The sequence below is a fragment of the Propithecus coquereli genome, unplaced genomic scaffold (genome assembly GCF_000956105.1).
Source record: "Propithecus coquereli isolate 6110/MARCELLA unplaced genomic scaffold, Pcoq_1.0 Scaffold336, whole genome shotgun sequence".
Taxonomy (NCBI): Eukaryota; Metazoa; Chordata; class Mammalia; order Primates; family Indriidae; genus Propithecus; species Propithecus coquereli.
Window position 1 is genome coordinate 1503873 of NW_012149019.1, and position 27785 is coordinate 1531657.

At 46.0% G+C, this 27785-nt stretch overlaps 1 protein-coding gene across 4 annotated transcripts in view; it reads left to right on the forward strand.

Moving 5' to 3' along the window:
- The window catches only part of IKZF1 (IKAROS family zinc finger 1 (Ikaros)), a 90150-nt gene extending 67700 nt beyond the window's left edge, over positions 1-22450 (forward strand). For 2 of the 4 annotated variants that reach the window (XM_012650641.1, XM_012650642.1), the window contains 3 exons: positions 4143-4310; positions 13118-13252; positions 19809-22450. In XM_012650641.1, coding sequence (XP_012506095.1) covers positions 4143-4310; positions 13118-13252; positions 19809-20518 — 1013 coding nt within the window. In that variant the 3' untranslated portion in view covers positions 20519-22450. Of the gene's footprint in view, positions 1-4142; positions 4311-8758; positions 8885-13117; positions 13253-19808 lie in introns of all 4 variants that reach the window. The other 2 variants (XM_012650640.1, XM_012650643.1) reach the window with 2 other exon arrangements.
- The last annotated feature ends 5335 nt before the right edge of the window (positions 22451-27785 follow it).

Sequence of the window (27785 nt, forward strand, 5' to 3'; positions counted from 1 at the left end):
GCACTAAGTGAAGTGAGGCCGACAGCAGTCCATTCCGCCTTCTGTGTGAGTGGACGTCAGCGGGGAGGTGGGCTACCTGTGCTAGGCTCTCGTGGGAGCAGACCTCACCCATGCATTGCTTTGCTGCTACTTCATGTAGAGCCTGACTGTACAGTGAAAATTCTCTTACATGAATATTTGATAAGCGAATCAAATTCTGGCATACTAAATTGCCAAAATATAATGACTGCCTGCCTTGATAAAAAGGATAATTACATTTAATGAATAAACCTGCCAAGTACAGATATGCAGGTTGGTACCTGCTATTTGCCGCTCACTTCTCCCAACGAGTAGCAGCTAGGTGCCCCATAAACACCAAGACACTGGGTTTTTCACTTACGGAACAGATAACTCCCAGAAATCAATTGTATAGTTCCTGCCTTGCCCTTTATTTAAAGGAAAAACAAAACACCTGAAACAAGGAACTCATGGATTGTCTTCATCATGCATTTCCATTCGCATAAATGTAGAGAGTCACAAGCGGATAGAGCAATGCCTGGTTTGGCCAAACTAGGGTGGCATAACTCACCACTCATGCTAGAAATGTTTTCATTGTCCTGGGATCTGAGTGAGTATGTTAGAAAAGGCTTTCCTTCTGAATTCTCTCTGTCTAAAACATTTCTGGAACAGTGCTTCTGAAACTTCTCAAGGGTGTGTAAATCATTTGAGAGCTCACGAACACGCAGGCTCGGAGTCAGACCCCGGGGAGAGACAGGAGAGTGGGCTGCACCCTCACTGGCACCCAGGGTGTGGAGCACAGACCGCAGAGCATCCCGCAAAGTCAGGAAGTGCAGGGGAGTGAGGGACAGTAGACAGGCTATTTGGAACAACTATCCATGCGGGGGCTTAGATGTGATGTCACTCCCCATGGGACAAGCTAGGACTTGCACTGTGGCCACTGCTCTTCCTCCAGCCCGTGACCAAGTTGGCAGGGGCTCCAGGGCTTCTCGGTCCCTTCCTGATACATAGAAGGTTCTCAGGGGCATCTCCCCTCTGCCACGTTGGTGCCTTGGTGAAGTACCATTGGTGCCATTTGTACAGGGTTCCTTGGTACTAGCACTTCACTTCCCCTCTTTTGCTGATCAGGTTCATATGTGGGACTCAGGTGTGATAGTAATGCCTTCCCTGCCAACACCTCAGGGCCAGTGTGAGAATCAGAGAGAAGTAGGAAGGAAGCAGGGAATTCGGAGTGCAAATGCAGGGTGTTATTATTCTAAATGGTGGAATTTTTAATAGTAAAGACCCAGAAGAGTGGGTTTTGGACATTCTGTACGGACCTGCACCTGTTTTGTTCCCATCTGCAAGGTAAGAAGGCACAGTCCCAGACTTCCTGAACATAGCGCCCAATTGTAACGCCGCTGCCAGGTGCGGGCACAGCAGGCCCAGGGCAGTTCCTGCAGTTCAGACATACTTTTCAGTTCCCCTTATTCTGATGTGCTCTCAGAAATTCTATAATGTAGGTGTCCATGAAGACTTTCTTTTTTTCCCGATTAAGCTATTAAAAAGGGCTCACGCATTCTTACAAGGGCCCCTAAAATCGGAGATCTGTAGAGTCACTGGGATTAAAAATGAAATTTTGAAATCACGATATCAAAGTCCTCCTCCCAGTTCAAGAAAAGTGAATACAGCCTTAGAGAATCTTGATCCATTTAGCTGCATTAAGAAGGCAAGTGACGGACCCTGGCCACACAAGGACACCCACGACATGGCCGTGTTCCGTGTCCAGCTCTGTGGGCATGGCCCTTACCTGTTAACACGTCCAAGGGGAGACTTTCTTGAGCGGAGCACTCTGTTCTGTCACTCTCAGGAACGCTCCCTTCAGGACCCCACGCCCAGTGTGGTCTGTCCGTGCCAGCACAGGCCATCAGAGACAGGTTCCGGTGGAATCTGTTTGCCCACAGGGATTAAGACACCAGGCACAGCGGGATGCAGGGGCACCCCTGCCTGCCTGCCCTGCCCTGCCGAAGGGCGCCTTGGCTGTAATAATCTGTCCTTTCTGTTCCCCACCGGCCCAGACACTGTGTCTGCCTCGTGTTTTCCCTGTAGCCCTTCATACCTGGGGAGACGCTGGGACTCCAGCACCTTACCAGTGCAGAAAAGGGTGTTTCCCGTGGCGTAGGCACAGGGTTGAATTTGCTAGCTTGGCATCGAACCACAAACACAGTTTTGTCACCAGGAGTGTCCCCACATCCTTGTTATGAGTGTTTTCATGACACGAGCTATGCTACGCAGCCAGTCCGAATGAGAGCTGTGGTTGGAGGCACGTCCGTGTCACTCTGAGCGTCCCTGCACTCGGGATCGCCTGCCTTTCCCTGCCTGCACTTGGAGTTAAACGCACACATTCACGCGCATGTGCGGGGAAGTCCCAGGAGTGTTTCTTGTAGATAATTAAATGATCTCTCTCATTGGAAGCACCTCGGGGCTACCTGGCTACCAGCTGTTTTAATTTCCCATCCAAAATTGGCCACAGGCACAGGCTTGCAACTCAGAGAGTTGGCGAGCTGGTTTTGCCATCACCTGCTTGACTTTAAGCTTTCCTCTCTGTTCGGCCAAGACTAATCCAGGAAGGGATTTGGGAAACACCGAATACATCCTGGTCAGCATCAGGAAACCTTCCGTTGGTCTATCATTGAATATCACCGTGAATTAGTTTCAGCTTTTATAGCAGCACATCTATCCTGCCCACTTAACAAAAAGTGATGATAATCATGAAATTCAAGTGCCAATATAGACTTATTATAAATTTAATCTGGTGTGGATTTTAATAGTACCAGATATGCTTCTACTTAATTGCTTTTGATAAGTGCTGTCTTCTGTACCATAATCACATTCATCAATTGGGAAAATGGTTAAGTAGACACTTTAACATGGTTTTTTTTTTTCCTAAGAAGTTATCCCTAGGAAATACATTTTTATGGTATCTCGACACCAGGAATTGTGGTCACATAGCACTCTTCTAAATAAAGCACTTGTTTTACAAAAGAGCTTTTATATTTACTTACAAGCATCTCACTCTTTTAAATGAGAGTTAAATGAAATGTTCACTGATTTAGATTCCAAGACCTGTGACTAAATAGGACAGTAGCATATTTCCTTTTCTCAGATACCTGCTTTGCCTGTGTCAAATCCACGACGTAGACACAAGTGCTGCCACACACGGCAGAGGGCCAAGTGTTTCCTTAGTCACAAATTCATTAGTACCACCCCTGAAAGAATTCCTTAATAACAGCTAAATTGTATCTCCCAGAATATCCGTACCTAAAATATAACTTGGCTTCTATGGATATAGGCCAATAATAGCTTAACGGTTTGGGGATTTATGAAGGAAGAAAAACGCAGGAAGTCTCAGTGCAGCTCTGACTTTATACCTTGCCGTAGGGAGATTTGGGAATGTTCTTTGGAGGATAGGGAGCTTCCTTCAGTTTCTTAACTTCTCATTTTATTCGATCTTTCTCCATCACTCTCTCTCTCTCTTTCTCTCGTCCTCACACTCTGTCTGTCTCTCTCCTGATTTGCCTGCTTAGGGACAGACAGGTAATGGAGAAGAAATTGAAAGGGAAAATACAGGGAAAATGTAAATGAAAAGAAGTTATTATAACTGTTATAATGAAGTGCCTTTCATTTAAATATAAGAATGTAACGCTGAAATGAACTTGTGATCCTGAAATGCATTTTTAATGAGTTTCCTTTTTATTTTGCTGCTTCAGTGGCATATTTTAAAGACCCTTTGAAAAAAGCCACATTAAAAACCCCACCAAATGCCACAACACGCAAAATTGGATATTGGTTTATTCCAAAACTGCTGATCAGGAAGAGTGGCTCTTCATCACAAAATGTTGCAGTCACTTTATTTAAATGAGTTTGAATTTGCATTGTGATGTGCCATTCTGATTTAGGGGAAAAAAATTAGATTTTCAGATCAAATTGACCCAGCCAGTGAAGCGTTAAGGAGCTGGCAGGTTTAGTCTGAAAGCCTCATGTTCTATCAAACCCGCAGCCGGTGGAAGTCACCGAGCCCCCGTGGGAAACAACTTTCTCGCAGCCTTGTCCTCTTGTCCCCGCTCTGAGTTCTGTTCTCACCGGCTCTGCTCTCTTCATCCCAGGGGAGCGGCCCTTCCAGTGCAACCAGTGCGGGGCCTCCTTCACCCAGAAAGGCAACCTGCTCCGGCACATCAAGTTACACTCCGGGGAGAAGCCCTTCAAGTGCCACCTCTGCAACTATGCCTGCCGCCGGAGGGACGCCCTCACAGGCCACCTGAGGACGCACTCCGGTAGGTCTGCTGGGCGCTGTCTGGGTGTCCCGGGTAGGGAGCCGCCTCCGCTCTGCCAGCCTGCGCAGGGCAGCAGGTCGCCTCTTTGCTGGCTGGCCCCACACCCGGTCCCGGCACAGTCCTCCGCCGGGTGTTGGCCAGCATGACTTTGGCATCGGCCCCGGGCTTCCTGCCCCATATTCTGCCTTTCCCATTGGGCTAGAGGAAATGGGAGGGTGTGTGCACACTCGTGCACACACACACACACACACACGTCTCACCCATAGATAGTGTGTTTCAGAAGAGGCCGCCTCATCCTAGTTTGTCAGGCAGCTGAGGTCTTTGTAAAGGATTTTGTCAGCCGTACTTTGGATGATGCCCGAAAAGTTTTTCAGATACCTTTCTTTATGTTAGTTGTTAAGTCACACTTAATTTTACATGGGGTATTTTAATAGCAATAACACTTGCAGAGGAGGTGACAAAGGTGACTTAGGGCATAACCTCGTCATCTGAGGGCACATCCCCCTGGACAGAGTCCCAGCGTGACTCTCAAGCCAGAAACCAGCCGAGGCCCCACTGGGAGAGGCCCGTTTAGAGATGTTACCAGGTTTTAGGCATCAGCATTTCTCTTTGAACGAGATACATAAAGTACATCCCAAGTGACCCGGAGCCTCAGCTACATCATCATTAGCATAAATGTTCCACCGTTCTCCAAACATTCCCAACCTGTGAAGCTCAAATGCACCTTTGATTGGATTAGATCCTCTGCCTCCTGAGACATCTTCCTGCAGTTTCGGCATCTAGTAGCCCGTGACCCCGCAGGTCAGGGGAAGAAAGGGCTCTCGGCCAGGCTGTCCTATGTCACGTTTGCCACAGCATGGTCTGCACTGCATGGCATGCATGGGTTTCCTTCACACCCTGTAGTCAGGGACAGTTGACATCGTGCACGAGGCTTTGGGGATAGGAGGGTGATGGCCCTTGGCCCCAGAAGCCGCCAGCCAGCCTCCCATCAGCCGCAGTGTCTGGGCAGGTGCTGTGGGTGATGGGGCTGCTTCAGACCAGCCCCTTCCTGCCATCCCCAGGTAGCAGGACAAGGAGGTGAGGACGTGTGGACTTTGCGAAAGGTCTGCAGGGCTCAGGCTGTCTCCTCCCAAAAGTGATGAGTGGATTTAATGGTTGGGGGTTTTAGGGGCTTCTCATTGTGTGCATCTCTTTATCACACATTTACTGAGGTCCTCAGGGTGCTCGTGCTCCATGGGGGAGACAGGTGCACACAAGGAAAGCACCTGTGTGTTGAGAGGCATGACAGCATCCGAGGGGACAGTCGGTCCCCAGGGTGGAAGGTCAGGAGAGACTTTGTGTAGCAGGAAGGGCTTGAGTGCATGCCTAAAGGCGAGTTTCTAAAGTTTGCTTTAGAGAAGTCCTCACCGAGTATGATTCGGCAGTGATCCTAGAAGGGGATTTGGTACGCATCTTTGCAAGTGTTGTTAAGCACTTGGTTTTCCCCTGGCAAGGGGAACGCGCGGGAGTTCACCAGGATGGCTGGAGGCAAGAGGGAGGAGTCGCAGGGGGACCTCAAGCTGTCTTCTCTCCACCCCGACCTCCTTCCTGATGGCGAGCATGGAGGAGGCTCCCAAAATGCTCTTGATCAGAAAATTGTAATGATTTGGGTGAGCTTCTTAAAACCTTCCAAGAAAGGAGTCATAGGAAGCTGAGGTGCTGCTGGCCCCATAATGTGGGAAGGTCATAGGGGGTGGCCAGGGCGGGCCCTGTGCTCAGAGCCAGGGAGGGACGTGCTGCAGGGTGATCGGGAAATAGGCGTCTCCCCCGAGATGGGAGGATAGCGGCATGATGGTCAGCATCTCTGAATGTGCACACGTGTGGGAGCATGTGTGGTCCCACCTGCAGGTGAAGGAGGTGTGTGTGGGCCTCTGCTGTGACCGTTGTACAGTCTGTGCCATGCTAACAGGTGGTCTGGGTAAAAGAATCTTCACATCTATTATTTCTAAGGAGTCACGTAGACATAGATACCATTGGCAGCAATATTGCCTCGGGTCGGTAGGAAGCATGGCTTCCTGTGTCAGTAGAAAATGCAGCCGCTCATTCTTAGGTTGACACCAACCATATATGATCATCATCCCCAGGTCACTCTGATTTGCAAGAGAAATCTCCTCTGCATGTCTGTCCTTAAGACTTAAAGTGCTGCTTTTCTCCTTCCTATTGTGAAGTTAGGAGCATCCAGTGTGGTGCTGTGTGTCACTCTGGCTCTATGCCTGTTTATTCCATTCAAGGCATGATGGTGTCCTGCTCTAAGTCTGGCTAATTACTTGAGCGATTATATATAACAGGTGGTAGACTTTGGGCTGTTTATTTCCATTATGGATCTACCCACGAGCAAGTGCAGAAAACCAGCATCGATCCCGGGCTGCTGGAGACTCGGCCGTCTGAAAGTGCCATCGACGCACACCCAGCTCTTGCAGAGAGAAACGGCAGTTTACGTTCTTCAAAATGATTTCATTAGAATGAAATAAAGACTTTAGGCTGTGTCCGGCAAACTCATATGTGGCCACATTCTATTCCACTGTGGTCCCCTGGTCCCTTAAAAACCATAGCTCCCCCTAGCAGCTGGTGGTGGCCCAAGGTTCCACAAGTATGTTAGTGTCAATACAGTCACAGAATTTGTCTCATGCTGTTAACAAGAGGGGCTTGGGTGATCTGGAGGGGTAGGGAAGGAATTCCCCTTCTTTCCTCATGGCTGTTTTAGGAAGTTGCAAGCTTAGTTAGAGACTTCTTTCCTGTAGAATATGGGGCTATGCTTCAAGATATACTTTAGTTCAGTTGCTTACAATTAACATATTTCTTATGTTCCAGAGTTAAAACCAATCATATACTCAGAAAAGTGGCTATCAGACACCATGCCATATGTATTCAGGAATCAGTTTTGATCATGGAATTTACTGAAGTTACAGCTTTTGCAGGAAAGGACCTTTAGTGGTTATCTACTCTCTATTAATTTCTAAAAGCAGTACTCAATAAAATGTGCAATTTTAGGCAGCATTCTGTATTTCAACATTATTTCCTGGTCTGTGTTTCAACATTATTTCCTGGTATTGGGGTACAGCACTTTCTATAGATAAAGAAAAAATCTCTTCTTTCTCTATTAAATTTTCCAGAAGTAAAATTTTGGTTTTCATTTTAGTCTTCTTAAACTATGGCTTCTGTTCACCTAGGAAAGAGATTTAACCAATACAAGCTTTGGTTAAACCATTTTACCAAACATTCCTATTTGGATGGTTTTAATTTTTATACACTACTTTGAAATATGTAAAATAAAACAGCATGAGAAGGAAGTAGAAGATTCTGGTTTTAGGGTGAAAATTTATATTTCTTCTATAAGTGATTAAAGATATTTTATTCATCCCTTAAAATGGTATCCGTTGAAGTCATTAAACTTAGGCATGATATGGTTCCTGGCTAGTCGTCTTTTCCTAAAATACCACTCAGTAAAATCCAGAAAGGGCTAAACTCGTTGTGTAGAATTATACTGCCCAATACAGCAGCCACTAGCCATATGAGATATTTTAATTTTAACTTTAATGAGTTAAAATTAAAGTAACTTCATTCCTCAGTGGCACTGGCCACACTTTGAGTGTTCAGAAGCCACACCTGGCTGGTGGCTGCCATATTGGACAGCACAGATAGAATTTCTATCATCATAGTAAGTGCTGCTGGACAGGGCTGATCTAGAAGCTATGCCATCCTAAATTTCTTTGGGCAGAAAACAGAGCTCTCCCATAAACTTTGTGAAAAATGCATAGTGCATTCTCCATGTATATGAAAATACCTTTTTTCATATTGATGAAAATATGTTTTGTATTTGTATATTCATATACAAAATATTTCTAATAAATTTTAGAAATAAAATGTTCATTTTATTAAAGCATATTTGTCCACCATGGTTTCTTAGAGACCTCACATTATCCAGTTTAGCACCCTGGAATTGGGTTCACTCTGGTTGCATTAGACGTGGCACCAGTGTCACGCCGGGTCTGGCTCACACCATAGACAGAGGCCTGCTCAGGAGGCAAGTCTGCAGATTATCTGGCCAACTCAAGGGCCTTCCTGACATCTCTGTCCAGTTGTTTGGCATCCACATTATAACACTAGTGGTTCCTTTCCTCCAGTTAAAGGACAGACATCAGTGACTTAGAAAGTAGAGAATTTGGTAGTCAGTACAGTAGACAAATTAAGATGAAACGAGAGTCACATGAGTTTCGGTATAATCAAAAAAACTCTTGAGCACTAACATTCTTAAATTCAGTAATTTTGACCCAGTCCATAATGCTTTTAGCTCTCAAGAGTAGAAATTTTTTTTTTTACTTTTTTGGTAATAGTTGTATTGCATGCATTCCCATTATACGTAAGGCCGACTTTAATTGGGGTCTTGAACTCAATTGTGTTTCCTGCAGTTGGTAAACCTCACAAATGTGGATATTGTGGCCGAAGCTATAAACAGCGCAGCTCTTTAGAGGAACATAAAGAGCGCTGCCACAACTACTTGGAAAGCATGGGCCTTCCGGGCACGCTGTACCCAGGTAAGCGCGAAGCTCGCTCGAGGCCGGCCTCAGCTGGCTCCCCCAGCACGTGTTAGGAGCAGAGCCGCAGGCCCACCTCCCGCCAAGGCTGTGAGGGAGGGAAGTTTTTGGCCGATGACATCGCAGCTTCACTAGGAGCACAATGTGCTTCCCAACCTTCTAGACCCTCAGATGACCAGAGAGCCTGATTTTCAACCCCTCCCTCTTCAAATCTGGAGAAACGCCTAAAATAATAGTGAGCCTTTGAAGTTTTTGGTTTGTTTTTTGGATGCTAGTGTTTTGTTTTGTTTTGTTTCCCCTAAGCCTCAAGTAGTGATTCTTTGTGCTTAGTGATCAAAATAAAATGTGAAATCTTGTTTTAAAACTGTTTTTTCACGAAGCTGACCAAATAAAAGCTTTTAGGCTGTGATTTCAATCATCCGTCAGACCAAGGGCACGGTACCCACACCTGCATGGAATGTGAGACTGGAATTTGTTGGGAGAACCTAGAACCCCATAGATTGAGGTTGGCGAAGGACTAGAGGAAGGTCGCTTTTTCTTGGGAGCTGTGATGCTTCATGGTGTGTTGTGTGACGAGGTGGCCCTCAGCAACGATCCCAGCCGCTGTGAAGTGGAAGGCAGAGTGTACTCAGGGGATGGCAGTGCTGTTATAAAAGATTCCTTCCTAACTTATTAGGAGATAAGAAATTTATAAATAGATCAAGTGAAGCGAATCTCTTTCACAACACTATTCATTTAGCACTCCCATTAGAAAAATCATCATTGTACTGTGGGGTAGAAATTAAATTAGTAGTGGAGAATTTATTAAGCCTCACTCAACTTTCTGAGTTTAACAAATGGTTTGTAAAGGAAAATGCACCAGAGCACACTCAGACCGTCAATGGCAGACGAGAGCAAGAGAAAAGAATGTTCAGGATGAAGGCCTTAGAGTTGATTCAGATTAGTCTTGGCATTGAGAGGCGGCATGCCACATAGCAAGAGCTCTGCAGTCCTCGTGCTGTCCCCTACACCCATCAGCCGGGGAACTGGAGCCGACAGGTGATTTCTCTGGGCCTCAATCTTCTCACCTGTGAAATGGGGGCATTCCCTTAAATTATCATTTAGCTTCTTTGAAAGTCTCAGGTCTATAATGGAATGGTATTAAGGGTGAGTGGAAGAGGGGAAATTGGATTTTAAAATAATAAGAATAATAATAATTTAATAGTTATCAATTTGTGCCCAGACCCCAGGGCAGGAGACTGAGGGATGAGAGGATGGTAATGTTCTTTTAAAATAAAATATGAACACTCAGATGTTGTATTTTTCTGTAAAAAATAAATTGATGGATCTTGGAAGTATGCTCTCCTAATGATGTAATTTACATATTAATGCTTAATAAGCCATTTTCTGTACTCAACAAATATTTGTTGAGGACTTACAGTCCACAATACCAAGCCTTATTGGATACAACAATCTGATATACACATGAAATTGAAAAGACAAAACAAACAGAAGAAACAGAATATTGTTTTCTGTCTGTTTCCTCCAACATTTTAGTTGCTAAAGAAACCAGCTGTAATCTCGCAGCGGGCTGAGAGCTCCGTCCAGGCCAGGAGGAGGAGCAGTGTTCATTTCACTGAGACTTGAGTTCCAGTTTCATCTCTGAGTCTGTTTTTGAATGTGACCCAGGGCTCACCTCTTAAATGTGACTGATAATTCCTGCCTGGCCACCCTCACAGCAGTGCTGAGTGTGACCTGAGGGGAATGAATCTGTGTGAGACCAGGAGCCCAGACATGTGCCAGGTACTTATCTAAACACAGACGTTTAGGTCACTGACATGCTGACACTTTCAACCTAATTATCCTCTATTGGCATCCCTGTCAACAAACTTAGTGCCAGTAATATGTATTGGATATTACCCTGTAGTGAGAATCAATTTCACCCTAAAATGTTCATGTATTTCCTTTGGTGGTGAGATTATTTGGACTAGCACAGTGATGTCTTCACGCTCCCATGCTCATGAGGGAAGAAGGCTTCTCTAGGAAGAAGCAGGCATCTGACCTCAGCGTGGCCACAGACGGAGCCACGCAGGCTGGCATTTAATTCTGTTGAATTCTTTCTGCCCGTATTGCATCAAGATGTGCAAAATGATCATAAACACTTTTAGACAGAGACACCTTTTAGATGCCTTTTAATTTACCCGTGCCAACACCCTCGTAAGCCTGCAGCAAGTGCTAGTTGCAGGAGCTAGGAGTGTTGAGGGGGTCCATAAAAGGACATTAATGAAAGTCCACCTGGACCGCATTTGGAACTGGCCGGGCAGGCTGGGCTCCGGGGGTGTCGGTCTCCTCAGCTGTGCTGTGCGGAGTGCTTGGCCTGTGCCTCCTTGGGCATCTTTCCGCTCCTGTCCCTCCACAGCTCCCTCTGAGACAGCCCTGCTCAGATGGACAGCGAGTAGGTCTCTTTTATTCCCAAACCCTCTTAGGTTGGGCCGCCCACTGGCTAAAAACAAAGCCTAGCTTAGAAGATGTAGGAAAAAATTAATTTTTCAGAATACAATTTTTCTTAGTAAAAGGATTTAGGTCACCTATTCTTAATGTCTTTACAGAAAAAAAGTAAGTTTCTCTCGAGCCCTAGGTACACAAACTATGTCACAAGCCCTCGGAGGTGCGTGCATGTGAGGACAGAGTAGCCGGTAATTCGGGAGCTGGGGGCTCACTTGCTCCATGCTGTGATCCACTCCGGGGGTCGAGGCTCTCGGGAGGCCTTCGCTTTGCAGAGAAGGATGGACACCTCGGGGAGCTGATATCTAGCTTGATGGATAAAGTACACGATTAGTGCAACTGGGTTTTATAGATTTATGTTTATCCTGCATATAAATCAAGGTGTGGGCTACCTATGTTTGCCCATTTAATAAGAAACACATGTGTCCAATGTTAAAATATAAAATATACCAGCAAGAATAACCAAATTGAAATATATGTTGTCAAAGTGGCATTCATAATAGCGATGAAGACGTAAAATACTTAGAAATCATCTTAGTGAGTAATATGCAGCACATAATGAGGAAAACTATCAAACATTCTGAGGCCAGAAAGCAACCCTGAAGACTGAAGAAGGGCAGAAGTCTGGACACTGTCCATGTGCTTCCCCCCACATCAGGCACAGATTCAACATAAAATTCTTCTGTAAATCTTATTGGAATTTGGTAACCATATATTGTAAAGTACATCTGGATAAATAAATGAGAGAATTGGCAACTTTTTAAAAAAGAAGAGTAATATCTAGCACTATATAAAATGTAACTGGAATGGATGGAACCTTTGGAAGAACAGGCAGACAAATCAATGACAGAGACGGACAAACCTGCCAAGGCCCTGTGATCAATCGGCGTGATACCTGAGGAAGGAGGAAACACAGGGAAGAAAGAGTGTTGTAAGAATCGATTAGATATTCAGAAGGTGATCAATGTACATGTTCAGTTCCTTATAGTTTAGGACAACTTGCAGAGAAATGAAAGGGTTGTATTTCAAAAAACCCAACCATAGAAAGTAGAAGTTAGTGGGACCATGTATGATACAAAGTTGTGTCTTCAATTATGGAAAGAAAGAGATGATATGGAAAAATAGAGACTGACTAGAAATAGCCCATACATCAACATTTACCTCCTTAATTTCCAAATTTTCTACAATATGCAGGTGTTATTTGATTTCCAGGAGGTTTTGTGTGCTCAGGGATAAGTAGCTCTGGGTTCCTTCCCCACATTGCCAAGATTTGCTGTAGGATCTTGAGAAGCCACATTTTTGCATCTCAGTTTGCTACACCAGTTGGTGGAGTCAAAGCCTAAAGTCATTTCTCGATGTGACAGTTCTTTGCATCTCAGGGAGCTGTTGCTAGGACTGACTGAGGTAGTGTATTTGAGAGTATTTTGAAAAGTTAAAAAGACCCTTCAAAGACACTTACAGGATCCCCTTCCAGCCTCTGGCAATGGTGGTGCTGCTTGTTCTTTGGTCTTAGGGGGTGATGTGCGGTTAGCAGGTGTTGGAGGAAGGAGCATTAGCAGGTGGCCAGTCACTGGCATTGCTACGGCCATTCTCTGTCTGGCAGAATTGTTGGGAAGATTAGAAATGGCCTCTACAAAGGGCCTGGCTCTTGTAGGCACTTAGCAAATGTCAAATTTAACACTGGACACAACTGAACCCTTCATACGTAAGAGTTTCTAAACTGGCCTCTCTAACTGTCTTTGACTTTAGTCATTAAAGAAGAAACTAATCACAGTGAAATGGCAGAAGACCTGTGCAAGATCGGATCAGAGAGATCCCTCGTGCTGGACAGACTAGCAAGTAACGTCGCCAAACGTAAGAGCTCTATGCCTCAGAAATTTCTTGGTAAGAGTTAAACGTTTGCTGTCTCTTAAAAAGGAACTATGCGGGTGTTTTAGGCAAAAGGAAATTAGTTGAAGGTAGAATAAAGGAAAAGAAATCTTATTTTTCAAAAAGCAAAAATTGGCAAGTTTAACATTTCTTAAATATCTTAGAATTTTTTCCAATAAGGGTCTTAAAAATAACACACCTCCTCCCAGCAGTGTTTGCTAGGTGTGATTTTGCAGCATCTGGGGTCCTCGGTGTGATCTGCCTGTGGACATCGTCCCTCTGGTGTGGCTGGATCCGTGTGCACGGGGTCGGGGGTGGGGGGCACCGCACAGCAGGACACCCCGCACCTGACCAGCCTCTCTGAGCTCCTGACGCCCGCCTTATGGGGGACTGTGAAGGGTTAGCGGGAGGAACCGCACAGAGAATGGACTCTGAGACGTGTCTAGTGAGGACAGGACACAGCGAATTGCTATTCTGACCTTAGAACCCCCACCCGTGCCAGGTACCGTGAGGGGTAAAACCCTTTCCCCTAGGAGCCACTGCCTAGTGTAGACGATAGACAGTCACACCAGCACCTGTCACCCAGGCCAGACACCGTAAGTCAACAAGGATGGCGTGGCAGGTATCCGAGTGGGAAGGTGCTGGGCTCGGGGACAAACCTGAGTCAGTGTGGAGCTGCTGGCTCCCTTTGTCACCTTGGTGAGAGGGCTCTGCTTCCACACTTCAGCATCTCACGAGGTGATTGTGAACATGACGTGACCCCCAGGGTGTGGGCACATTGAGAAGCCCTCAGCGCGAGCATCAGCTCTGTCCAGGAAAGAGGACCAGTAAAAGCTTCACGAGGCAGAGACGGAGCCTGAAAGAGGGATAGACTCCGGCACTTTATGGGTGCTGGAGGAAGGGGGGGTTCTAGGCAGGCAGGTAAAAATAAAAAGAAACAGTGATGTGGTCGTGGGAGGCAGAGTCGGGAGCTGATGAAGACGTGGGCATGTGACCGGCTTAACCCAGGTACGCACAGGGGAAGCAAGAGCAGTGAAGCTGTCCCGGCAGCTCTGCCCACAGGCTAAATGGCCTTGGGCTGCTGCCACGGTGAGAACCGGACCCCTCGGTGAGTTGGCAGAAGAGAAGAATTGACATACTTTTGAAATAAACAGCTTGGGAAGTAGAGACAGCAGGTAGCAAAACTGGACAGACAGAGGGCGAGCGGGGAGGCGGCAGCAGGCATGGGAAAGGGGGTGCGTGCGGGCGGGGCTGGCGAAAGAGGAGGGTTGGGTCGGGGCAGGAGCAGGCGAAGGACGCCCCCCACAGAAAGGAGAAAGCCGGGATGCGGGGAAGGGTAGGGGTCTGTTTTTGATGTGCTGATTTTCAAGGGCCTCCTGGTGTCTGTGGCACGTGGGGATGGGTAGAACAGTGGCTAGTGAGGCCCAGGGTCCCAGAGCGGGAGGACAGAGGGGAGGCCAAGTTCCTGGGCACCAGCCTCTCTCTGCAACTTCAAACAAGGCTCCATTTTGACCTGTTGATTACGGAGAGACTTGTAGATTGGAGGCTGGCAGCAGCAAGGGAAGGAAGGGTGCAGTTTGAAAGGAAACAAGGCCACCGGCTAGAGACCCTGTGGAGGGAGTTGCCGCGTACATGTGAGCCTTTCTGCAGAGAGAGGAAGCCGAGCTTGCCCGCCCGAGCAGAGCAGCAGGACCCGTGCTGAGCGAGCGCTGTGGCGGGGGCTCCGCGGCACTGGGCACGGCCCACAGGCAGCGCTGGGGAGATGGGCCGGGCTGTGCGGGGCTGCTGACCGCGGGAAGCAGGGCAACCTCCTCGTCAGGTGAGGAGCCTGTGGAATGCAGAGCTTTGCGGAGTGAACAGTTGCAGCCCCTTTTAGCTTTGGGAGACTTGAAACCAAGCGAGGAGCTCGTCCCTGAAACTCCCGGAGCCACCCCGGGCGAGACCACGATGTGGGCGTTGTCTTGAGAGGCTTCCTTGTTAAAAGAAAAGAAAAAGCCCAGCAGCATAGTGCTGTGATGGAGCAATGCCAAGGCAAGGGGGGAGAAGTTAGACACACGAGGAAGCACGTAATGGGAACAGTAGGACAAGGGTAACAGAAGTGGAGCTTGGAGCAAAAGCTTCAGAAGCAGCTGCCGAGTCTGTTGGTTTTTCCCCACCAGCCGAAGACTGTCAGCTCATTTCTAAAATAACGCCTCTTCCTGCCCTAAAATACCTACCTTACCCCCGCTCCAACTTGATGGGATTTCCGTCTACTCTGTGTGACTCCCAACGTGTCCAGTTCTCCATCTCTAAAATAAAAAGGCAGTTGGTTCTCCAATGCCCTCTTCACCTCGGGGACACAGAGTCTGTCCTTTGCATAAGTCAGCCACAGTGTGTAGCCATGCAGCTGTTCTCATACAGCTGGCCCAGCAGTGGTGGAGTGGACAGACCTCTGGGTCCAGCTCCAGCTGTGACCAACTGGTGGCCTTGAGCACAGCACTGGACTCAGTGTTGCCATCTGTGCAATGGGCCTGTCGCCCTGCCTCCTCGGAACTACTCTGAGGGTCAGAAGGGATGATGGATGTGACAGTGCCCTCAACACTAGAAAGCACCTTAAAATGTAAGAGAATATTATTTTCATATTGAATATTACTCAAAGGGGCATATATTTTAGCTTTATTGATATATGAGCTATGATTATTTTTTTACATTAAACTTCAACATGAGTATGAACAAATATTTGTTTTGCCAGCAACATTCTTCACCATTAGGGCCATCAAAGATCTCACCCTCTGAGATAATCAGATTCAGGTCAACAGGATCCATGAATTCACTGAGAAAGGTGATAATATTAAATAGCAATGCTAATCGTTATTTTTGGTCTGGTGATTGTGGTGAGAACATTACTAAAATACAGAAAAGCATGAGGAGAAAAATAACAATTATCACTATTCCTGCTACCTATCGTAATTATCTTGATATATTTTCTTCTTTTGTAAGAAAAAGAAACCCTGTTGTATTATTGACACATAGTTAATATAAAGCATTTTAATGCAAAAATTAATGTTTTCAAATCACCATAAAACCCAACATCCAGAAATAGCCAATATTAAAAGTAGGACAGCATCATTGTAAATATCTTTCTATATTTATGTATGTGAGTGAATAGGTTGATGAATTGGTAGACTGGTGGATAGATAGATATGAAATAAATACTTTCATAAAGATTTTATCATTTTATACATATCTTAAATTTGGGAGGTGAAAAAGAACCCTAACAAAACTGAGGGACTGGCTGATCTTCCAATAACTATTTTCTCACAGAAAGGAATATTATTTTTTAAAGGATCCTCTAAGATTAAAAATACATACTATGAAAATCATTAAGAACTTTGAATTTTTTTTAATCAACTTGTTTGAATTTAGGCAGTATCAACTGGCTCATTGCTTTGAAAATAAGGACATTATTCCAGTTCCCCATGTTCACAGTTATATTATTATTTTTACATTTTTAGCTTCATAATATTCATATTCTGTTCTGTAATCATAATACTCATAGTAGTTCAGCTATTTATTACTCTCTATTTAAATAGATTCAAGAATCAGACCCAGCGCCTTCATTATTATTTCTGTTTATTTTGAATAATCTCTTAATTGATTGGACTTTACATTCAAGCAACTTTTTTCCAAATGGTTCCGTAGGTGTTCTGTTTCCACCATTGTTTTGTGTTTGAGGACATCAGCCTGTTGTCTTCGTACTTGAAGAGCATCTTGGCAGCGTATGGTCTTGGATTGTCTTTTTTTTTACCCCTCTAAGACCTTTTTAGATTTTGCCATGTTGCCTGATGGCATTGCCTGTTGAATGTTGCTGTGGAGATGTCTAAGGCCAGTCTGACTTTTTTCTTCTTTAAGGTGATTTTCATGTTCTCCCAGAATTCCTGAAGGGTTCTTTCTTTAACCTTAAAGTTAAATACCCTAGCTAGGATATATCTTGGTGTTTTGCATTCTAAATAAAAATTTCCTGCTATTTTAATCTAGAGATTCCCTTTTTTCCTATTTCTGGGAAATTCTTTTTTATGTAAATTTATGTTTTGTTCTATCTGTTGTGATCTCTGTTCAGGGATACCAGTTGTCCATATGTTGGATAATTTGTCTTCCACATCTGTTAGTATTTCTTTAAATTTATTTTTATTTCTTCATCTTTTTTACATTTATTCACTGTTATATTTTTCCTGTATGTCAGTAATTCAATTTTTAGTAGTTTTTGTTCTATTACTCTCTATTTCTAATATATGTATTAATTCTGTAATAATATTGCTTTGTCCTTCATTTTGTTTCCTGAGAGCTGAGATCTTTTTTCCTCTCACTCTATTGTTTTTACATGTCATCTTTGAATATTTTCTAAAATTTGACTTCATGTCATGAAACATTTATGAGACATTTCCTTTTTTCCTTGAATTAAGGTCCCCCCTCCGACCCAGGATGGGCTTATTGGTCTATGTTTTACTTCCTTTCTTCCCTTGTATTGCTAGAAAATATTTTCATAGTAACCATGACATTTCCTTTCATCTTGCTTGTTCTGCTTGGTCTGATACAGGTTGACTGACATTTCAACATTCTTCCCACTATATCTGAGACTTTTTTTCCTGTGAGAGCTGTTGAGTTGCTATCGAGTTTTCTAAAGCCTGAAAGAATGACAAGGATGGGCTTGGGGGGAGTTTGGGTGAGGCAGAGTGCAGCCTTCATTAAAATACTTTTCCTTTGCTCTCTCTCCCTTGTTCTGCGATTTGGTTATGTGGCCTAAACTAGCAGCACTGTTCCTGGTTGGGGAGCACTTCCCATTCCCACAGGAAATACTTCGGGGGCTTTGGGCCATCTTCCTTTTCAGCACAGACCATGGAGGACTTTGCTTCTGACCGAGGGAGCCAGCCTCACTGTGTACTTCTCCGCTATCATCTGGTTCTTGCTAGCAGAGTTTCAGCTGCTCTTTGATCAGATATCAAAAAGATACCTATTAAATATTTGATTTGTTTCTGTATAGACATGACGATATTAGGGGAAGTGATGAGGATGTTGTTGATTCACACCTAAGGTTTCCGGAGGTGAGATTAGCAGCCAAGCTTTGCCCAGTATCTCATGGCAGCATTTTCTGTTTCTTTCTTTGGTCTTGGAGTGCGTGTGTGTGTGTGTGTGTGTGTGTGTGTGTGTGTGTGTGTGTGTTTCATTAGGATATATTCTTCATTTATCTGATTGTTGTTGGTGAATTTTGTAGGTTTTTATTTTTTGGGGATATAGGGAAGAGAAATTCTATGAGTAGTTTCCATATGCCATAATAATCTGGAATATATGCTGATTTTTTTCCAACACCCATTTGTTGATACCAAGTTTTGAAAACAACAGATTTCAATGGTCGTGTGGGAAACCACAGAACCATGACTTTAAGGAGAGACAGGATGAGGAGGTGGGGAAGCACCATTTTGGGTGGGGCTATAAACACTTTTATATTCAGCAAAATTGGCCACAAAGTCCACTCTCCTGCTCTGTTGCCAAGGTATGATAGAGGGACAGACTTGAGTACAAACCAGAATGGGTTCATTCTCTTCTGGGGTTAGTGTAACAAGACATTCAGCACGTTGACACAAAAACAGAAAAAGCTTGTGTGGTGTCAGCAATGCTATACAATTACTTATTCTAACCTATAATGAGATGTGAGCTCATCTACTCCTGCAGACTGATGATACTAGATCATAAGGTTCTAGAGGCCAGGGCCCAGTCACTGCTGGGTCTTTAGCAATAGTTCCTTGTACATCACTAATTATTAGTACTTTTCAAAAATAATAGATGAGTAGCCTACCATTTTCCCCTGTAGCTTCCTTGTTTTGCTTCCTACTTTCTACCATATGCTTCTGTGCTGCCAACTATAGAGAATTATTTTTTAAGTTTGAGTATCGTTAGAGCCCATTTACCTTTGTTTTATTTACAAGAAATATATAATTTTATTATAAATGATATACATTCATCCTGTATTTTAATTGAATCTTATTATAGACTATTAAATTATGATTTAATATTACATCACAATATTATTTTAAATACCTATATGGGATATTATTATGAACCATCATATAATTACTGTGTATTGGAGTTACATAAATGTATGATAAATTAGCCATTTGTTGTAAATTACTTAGAACATTCTATTGAAAATACATCATTTAAAATATTAAATGAACTATAATGATATAATTAAATTAAACAGCATAATTAAATTAAGGATAATGTTGAATTCTACCATCCTTAATAAAAGGCACGAGCATTGGTTTTTGGCCATTTAAATGTGTGCTGTTTAAATTGGCACAATCTTTGGTTCCCCTATTCTTTTTATTTATTTATCCAATCAAATTTGTTCAAGTGCCCACAATGCGTAGGTCCCTGGCCAGAGGCCCACCAGACGGACGTGTGGCCTTGCCCTCCTGTGGCGGTGCGGTGCGGCGTGGCACGGCCCTGCCTGTCCCCTCCCTGGGCGTAGATTAGCTGTTGCTGCCCGGCCCAGCGGTGGCCGGCCTCACTCACTGTCGCCTGCTCCCCACAGGGGACAAGTGCCTGCCGGACATGCCCTACGACAGCAGCGCCAGCTACGAGAAGGAGAACGAGATGATGAAGTCCCACGTGATGGACCAAGCCATCAACAACGCCATCAGCTACCTGGGGGCCGAGTCCCTGCGCCCCCTGGTGCAGACGCCCCCGGGCGGCTCTGAGGTGGTCCCGGTCCTCAGCCCCATGTACCAGCTGCACAAGCCCCCGGGCGAGGGCGCCCCGCGGCCCAACCACGCGGCGCAGGACAGCGCCGTGGAGAACCTGCTGCTGCTCTCCAAGGCCAAGTCGGTGCCCTCGGAGCGGGAGGCGTCGCCGAGCAACAGCTGCCAAGACTCCACGGACACCGAAAGCAACAACGAGGAGCAGCGCGGCGGCCTCATCTACCTGACCAACCACATCAACCCGCACGCCCGCAACGGCCTGTCGCTCAAGGACGAGCACCGCGCCTACGAGCTGCTGAGGGCCGCCTCCGAGAACTCGCAGGACGCCCTCCGCGTGGTGAGCGTGAGCGGCGAGCAGATGAAGGTGTACAAGTGCGAACACTGCAGGGTGCTCTTCCTCGACCACGTCATGTACACCATCCACATGGGCTGCCACGGCTTCCGCGATCCTTTTGAGTGCAACATGTGCGGCTACCACAGCCAGGACCGCTACGAGTTCTCGTCGCACATAACGCGGGGCGAGCACCGCTTCCACATGAGCTAAGGAGGATTGCGGGACTGCCGCCTCTCCCTGCGCGGCCTGGGCTGGGCTGCACCCGGGAGTGCTGTGTTTTGATTCATAGGTGTTTTTCGATTTTTTTAAGTTGTTTGGGGTTTGATTTGCTTTTGAAAACAAGAAGATTTTTATTGTTGCAGGCAGGGAGGCACCAGGAGCACCCAGACCTGCTGTCTTCCCTAGAACTAGCTGAAATCCCTCACCTGTTGCTTCCTAGAATCCCCTTCTCCAAATAATTAGTCTCAGTGTTCAGAGAATTATACAAAACAGACCACAGCCTGGGAAGAAGTGAGCTGGTCCCTGTGCTAAGCACGGGGGTTGCACACCAGGTGTCTCCCCCAAGTCCCCAGAAGCAGCACGTGGCCCCGGGGTGTTTCTCTGCAGGTGAGCAAACATGGCCGGTGTGTGGCTGCGTGGGAGGTCTGGATGCAGTAGGGCCAGCAACCCGTGCCAGAGCCACGGCCCCCAGCCACGTGCATCTAGGGTGGAAAGCCTGCACTTTTTGAAAGAAAATAGTATTTTAAGTCATATTCTGCATAGGAAAGTGATTTGGGGAAACCTGTGTCTGTTAGGCTGCCTGGGCAAAGAGTGGGGGTGTTAGAGAGCCTGTTGGACGCTGCCTCGGTTTCCAGGCTTTGAGGATGTTGCTTCTAGGCTTGTGGCCAGGTGGGATGAACTTGGTCTTCCTGTGGGCATATCTGGAGAGCCCTGTTTCCTGCTTTTTAATTCCCATGCCTTTAAAAGCCTAAAAAGTCTATCACTACATTTTAAACACCAGTCCCGAAATTTGGACCTTAATTCTTTTTGAACCTTTCAAACAGTAAAATTCCTCAGAAACCAAAGCTTTATTTCAAATTCTACACTCGTTTCTCTGGTTGTCTCTTCCTTGCCTGGCTGGTTCTACGTAAGACCTGAAGCCTATTTTCCTACAGAAATCCAATCCTAGCCCTTGTTTTAATTACATACATTTGTTTGTAGCTGCAGGCCTGGATTTCTTAGTGTTAGTAAATTTCTTTCCCTACCTTTCTTGTGTATTATTCTTGTTTTAAAACCCATAAAATAATGGTTTAGAAGGATCATTAATTTTCACATTAGTGATATATGTGAAGCCCAGGGTCTCTGTCACTAATACATAGAACTCACCTGTTTGCAACTAAACTTTCAAACATGCTGAAACTCTCTACCATGAAGACAAAGCAGCATAGATAGGATGAGTGGCTCGCACCCAGTACTGCTGAAGGATATTAGAATTTGCCGAGCAATCGACTGACCGATCCGGACCCCCTAGAGAGTAATGCCCAGCAGGTCTCCCAGGAAAGGCAGGAGGCGCTGGAGGTGAGAACTCTGCCCGCCCGTGCTAAGGCATGGTTGCACTGAGGCCCAAGTCAGGTGTGTGGGAGTTCTAGTCGCACCCAGGAAGAGTGTCCCTCGAGATTAATCCTATCATTAAGGTCATTACTCCCAACCAAAGGATATACAATTTCAAATATTTATGGTACTTGTCTTTGCCAGAACTGTCCCAAGGTGAACATGAAGAAACAGAGGGGAAATTGTACATAAGCATCTCAGCATTTAATCTAAACCAGGGGTTCTTAGTCTCAGCACTGTTGACATTTCTAGCTGGATAATTACTTGTTGTGGGGAAACCTTCCTGGGCATTGGATGTACTCAGCAGCACCCCTGGTGGCGACCCAGTATATGCCAATAGCATCCCCGATTGATGTTCCCAAATGTCCCTGGGGGGGCGGGGAGCAGGTGAACACTCCTGGTTGGGAACCACTGATCTAAATGAATTCTAAACCAATAAAAGGTCTGGGAGGCCTTCCAAAAATAAAAGCACTTGAAGAATTTTCTCAGTCAGCAATATTAAGCATGACTTGTTCTCCTTTGAAATCATAAATTCTATAAATGAATTATTCCTCCTTCAGTCTTCAAAAATATATTTTCTTGTGGACATTTGGGTTTTTTTGTTTGTTTGTTTTGTTTTGAGACAGAGTCTCACTCTTTTGCCTGGGCTAGAGTGCCGTGGTGTCAGCGTAGCTCACAGCAACCTCAAACTCCTGGGCTCAAGCGATCCTCCTGCCTCAGCCTCCCGAGTAGCTGGGACTACAGGCATGCGCCACCATGCCCAGCTAATTTTTTCTATATATTTTTAGTTGTCCGATTAATTTCTTTCTATTTTTAGTAGAGACGGGGTCTCGCTCAGGCTGGTTTCGAACTCCTAAGCTCAAACAATCCGCCCGCCTCGGCCTCCCAGAGTACTAGGATTAGAGGCATGAGCCACCGCGCCCGGCCGACATTTGGGTTTTGTTCAGGGGATGGAATTTACAAAGATATCATTCTCAAGTCGTGGATTTCTTTGCTTACAGAATGGTGTGGCATTTTGGAACTGGAGTAAACAACATTGCAATAATTTACCTTCTGCCACACCAGTGCACTGAGTGAAGGGAGAGAGAGAGGCAGGGCCGTGGACAGCTGTCGTTCAGCATGCAATTGCAGAGGAACATACGCCTATCCAAGTTACTATCTTCGAAGATATAATATCTTCGATCTCTAAGAGCCTCCTTAGATTTCCGTTTTGCTACCCTGTTCTTTTCCATCCATCCCACAGAGACAGCTGGTTGAAGGGAAGTACTTTTCAAGTGGCAGCAAATAAAGCTTAACCCAGAACTGTAAATAGTGGCTGCGGGAATTCTTTTCTAAAATGCTTTTCCCTTTCCTCTCACGGCCTTTTATAGCCAATATAAATGTCTGTTTGCATACCTTTTGTTGTGGTTTTATATTGTAACACCATTTTTCTTTGAAAGTATTGTATTTAAAGTAAGGTTTCATATTATGTCAACAAGTAATTAAATTATGTTTGAAAGGTGGCCATATTATGTACCAAAAGTTGCTGAAGTTTTTCTTCTAGCTGGTAAATGTAGGATTTTGCATGACCCTACACTTTTTGTTCTGTGGTTTGTTCTGTTGTATGATGGTGTGAGTGTGTGTCTTGGGTACCACTGTGTACTGCTGTGTGTGTAGATTCCCTGCATCCTCACTGTATTTAAAATGAATATCAGAGACAGGAGGGTTACCAGTAGCAGGTTGACCTGTTGAGTACAGCTAGAAATCATTGTTTCTCATTCCCTCCCCCTCCCTGTCACCCCGACCCTGTCAGCCTCCCATGGTGTGGCAAGCCTGGACCTCCGCTCCTTGCCCCGCGATCCTTCTGTAATTCGTACCTAGATGGTGTGATTGTCCTAATTCCAGAGTCACTAAAAATCATCGCATTATCACCAAAGGCCATGGCCCAGCACCAGTTGTTTCAGGTACCAGCATGTTCCATTTCAAATTTAGAGTCAACCACATAATAAAATCTTAGAATCTTCATTGAGAAAGAGAGCTGCCTGAGATACGGGTTTATTTTATGGGTTTTCCCCCCTATTTTTGTGCTTTTTCTTCTTGTTTTGTTTTGTTTTGACTGCATTGTGACTCTTGTAGCATCCTCTTCTTGCCAAAACAAAAGCCAGATGAACTGGACTCCATGTAGACCAGTCATGACACAAATGTATTTCTCCATGCTTCACTTCTTCGATTCCAGCAATAATGAATGGCCAACTCTATTTAAAATCCAGATCTCTCTCTTTCATTTCAATGTTTTTTACTTTAAAATGAGCCAAAATTAGACTTATTTAAGATGTACAGGCATCAGAAAAAGAAGCACATATGCTTTTGGTGCAATGGCACTCACTGTGAACACATGTAATCAGATTTTAATATGCAATACTGTTTCCAGTACTTTCTAATACACTTTTTTATAATGTTGTGTGTGGTGATTGTTAAGGTCAAATCTGTTTGTACCCAATACAGCTTTAGGTCTTCAACTGCCCTTCTGGCAAGTACATGCACAGGATTGTAAATGAGAAATTGCAGTCCTATTTCCATTCTGCCTCTGTGGTGATGTTAAATTACTGCCGTTCGGCTGTGAACAAGGGATGTACCATTGGAGGAATAGAGTATCCTTTCGTACACATTTTGAAATGGTTCTTCTGTAGTCACAGAACAAATAAATGCAACAAATACTCTGTCTGCCCTATCCCACGAAGTCCGCACCGGTATAAGAGCAGGAATCTGCTGTAGACTCCCTCCCAGTTAGATCCCAGTCGTGAGGAAGAAGAGATGGGCTGGGGGCAGTCGCAATACAAGTTGGAAGTATTAAATACATGTAGATCATACATGTACCGTGTCGCTGCCAGCACGAGAGTTCAGCTCAGCAGACTGCCCACTGCCCACCTCTCACTGTGCTGGGCTTGGGAATTCTAAGTCCACCGTCGTGAGGGCAAGTGGGGGTAGACAGCAACAAATACTACATTTCCACCTCTCCACGGCACACCCCAGAAGTGCCGTCAGTGGCCCGGGCCCAGCGTGGTGGGAGCACAGAGGACAAAGACAGTGACTACACCTTCAGGAGAGTCGCTGTGCAAAGCTGCACTCCATGCCAGGGCTGGGCCAGGGCCGGGAGGCTCGCCGGGCTCTGCGGCAGAGCTGCACTGTTGCAGACCCTCTCCCTTTGGACGAGTACTCAGACCTCATTTGGGTTCAGATCTAGTAAGGCGAGGCGGCTGACTCTACGGGGCACGACACTGGATCCAAACCAGGCGAAACTCCAGTGAAATGGCGTGTGCTGGGCTTCACATCAGGCCCTGCCATTGGTACCCAAAGAGGACTCCAGCAATGTCTCTTGCCAAGGCAGCATCTTTGGGAGATCGCCTCACGGAGCGTGTTGTTGACGTATATATATACATATACATGCGATAAGGCCACCCATTTAAAAATGTGTTCCATCATCCATAGGTACACCTTGTATATTTTTCAGCAATCACAAAGCAAAAGAATAAAGAAGATCTACACTTAGTTTAAAAATAACCTGGGCTCAAACTAAGGGGAAAAAGTAGTTCAAAAGGATGGGCGGCGACAAGAGGGTGAGGAACTTGTCTGGGTGCGTTTGCAGAGCTGTAGGTCGCAGCCTCTCAGCCCAGCGCCTCAGGCAGCTCAATAAATATGCTTTGAAGTCATCAGTCTCTGGCCAGTGCCTCCCGGAGGCCAGCGACACAGTGACATGAGACAGAATTTCCAAAACTGTTTTAAGAGCCACGGGTAGGACGATAGGTTGCATTTCTTAGTTTTCACTACCTTTTACGTGGCCACGGAATTATTCTCAGCGTAGCCTTTCGATGCTGCAAGCCTTCAGTATTCATTGACCTCCTTCTGGCTCCTGAAGAGATGCTGGAAACAGCCTCTTCTCTGCATTTCGCTTCTGTTCCCGAGCAGTGGTCTAAATTTAAAAGTCCAGCCGATCTGAAATGTTAGTGGGGAATTTGGGAATTGGGAGCTGAAGGTCAGGATTGGAGCCGGTTTCCGGTGGATTCGTCACATCTTCTACCAAAGTAAAACATCTTGGAGGTTTTGTGACTCCTTGGTAAAACCTCACATTCTCATTGAAAGGACACGAATTCTCAAAGAATAAAATCCCTTTGGCTGTTTCCAAAAGTCATGTCTTTTTTTTTTTTAATGGCCTCTGAACTCCAACACAGGCTAGGCACAGAAGGGACCCTCAAGCAATTGAGCAATTGGTGAAAGAGCAGAGGAAGTTCTCAGACAACTGCATCAGGAATTCCCCATTCCTCCAAAGCCCAGCGCATTGTTCTGAAAACTTCTGGCCGTTTCTCTGCACCGCAAAGCAGAGCAACAGCCACTGGCACAAGGTCACCTGCAGGGGTGAAGCCAGAGTTGCTGGTGCTTACACAGTGTCTGCGTTCTCTGCCTTTCCCCACATTGTGCACCGCACCTTGCTCTACGGAGGTGGGAAGGGGCTCCCTCTGGCTCCTAGAACACCAACACCGCCGTGGGCATCCCAGACACCCGCTGGCTTCTCCCACCATCAACCAGCCCTGAGCAAACCCTACCCCCAGCCGGGGCTGCCCTGAGACTCCCTTCCCCTGCAGCCCTGCCCAGACTCCCATGCCTGGGACCATCTCCCATGACTTTGGTTCTCAAATGCAGCTCAGAATCACCTGGCTCATTGTTAAAAATGCAGTTTCCAGAGTCCCCTCCTGACACTCTGGATCCAGAGGTCTAGACGCAGCCCACCCACCAGGTGTGTGGCCAGCCCTCCGCGGCCTGCCAAACAGACTCAGTCCTGCTCCCCTTGAGGCAGGTACAGCCTTGCCTCTCTTCCTGAGCCCAAACCCATTTTTTGAGGGGGGAGGAATAATTAATAGTTCCTTTCTCTCCTGAGTTTGAAACAACCCAGAGATAGATAAAAGAATCAAAGTGGGAAACCAAAATACTAGCATTGTTACTCATGAAACCTAGATTCCAGGACACGGCTTCAGTGTGTGGCCACAGGGGTGTCCTAACACTCGTCCTGCTTCAGACAGACTCGCCTGCCCGGCCACTGGCAGCACCTCAGCGCAGGCACCCCCAGAAAAGGCTGAGCCCTGCCCTGCAGGGCCAGGGAGAGGGGCCAGAACCCGCATCCTACAGGCCGCAGGTCCCCGTGGAGCAAGCGGTCCCGTGCTCAGCTCCTGCACCCAGACTCAGGTCATTCTTCACCTCCCAGGGGACCCACTGGGGCTTCACTGAAGTCCATCTACATGGAAAACAGGAGACAAGACAGGAGAGTCCCCAGCTGTCCTGGCTTCCCCACCTGGATCTCAGCCTCTCTCCCCCTGTGGAGAACTCAAGCCCGTTCAGCCAACCTCTGTGGCCTAAGCCGCGGTGAGGGAAGGCCATGCGCCAGCTGTCATTGGCTTCCACAGTGACTCACAAGCTGATTACATCTCAGCCCACGGCCACCTTCAACACGAGCCTCCTAATGGCCTCCGTGCCTCCTGGGTCTCCTTAGTCCAATCCAGCCTTCATGAGGTCTCAAGAGTGATTTTGTTAAAGCAAGGACCTGACCAACTTACTGACCTACCCTGCACACAAATCTCTAGTGATTTCCTGTTTATTTCAAAACAAAGCACAGTTTCCTCAGCCAGGAACACGAGGTGGCCCTTACCTTAAAAGACATCCCTCAGGGCATGTTCCAAGCATGTGGCATGGTGGTTAAGAACAGGATTTTGAAGCCCCTAAGCCTGGGTTTGAATTTCTTCTCTGCCGACTAAGGCTGTGTGGTGTTAGACATACAGCTTAACCTCTCTGAACCCCAGTTTCCTCCCAGAGGGCTATAGTGAGGATTAAATCCCCAGCATCTGTCAAGCACCAAGAA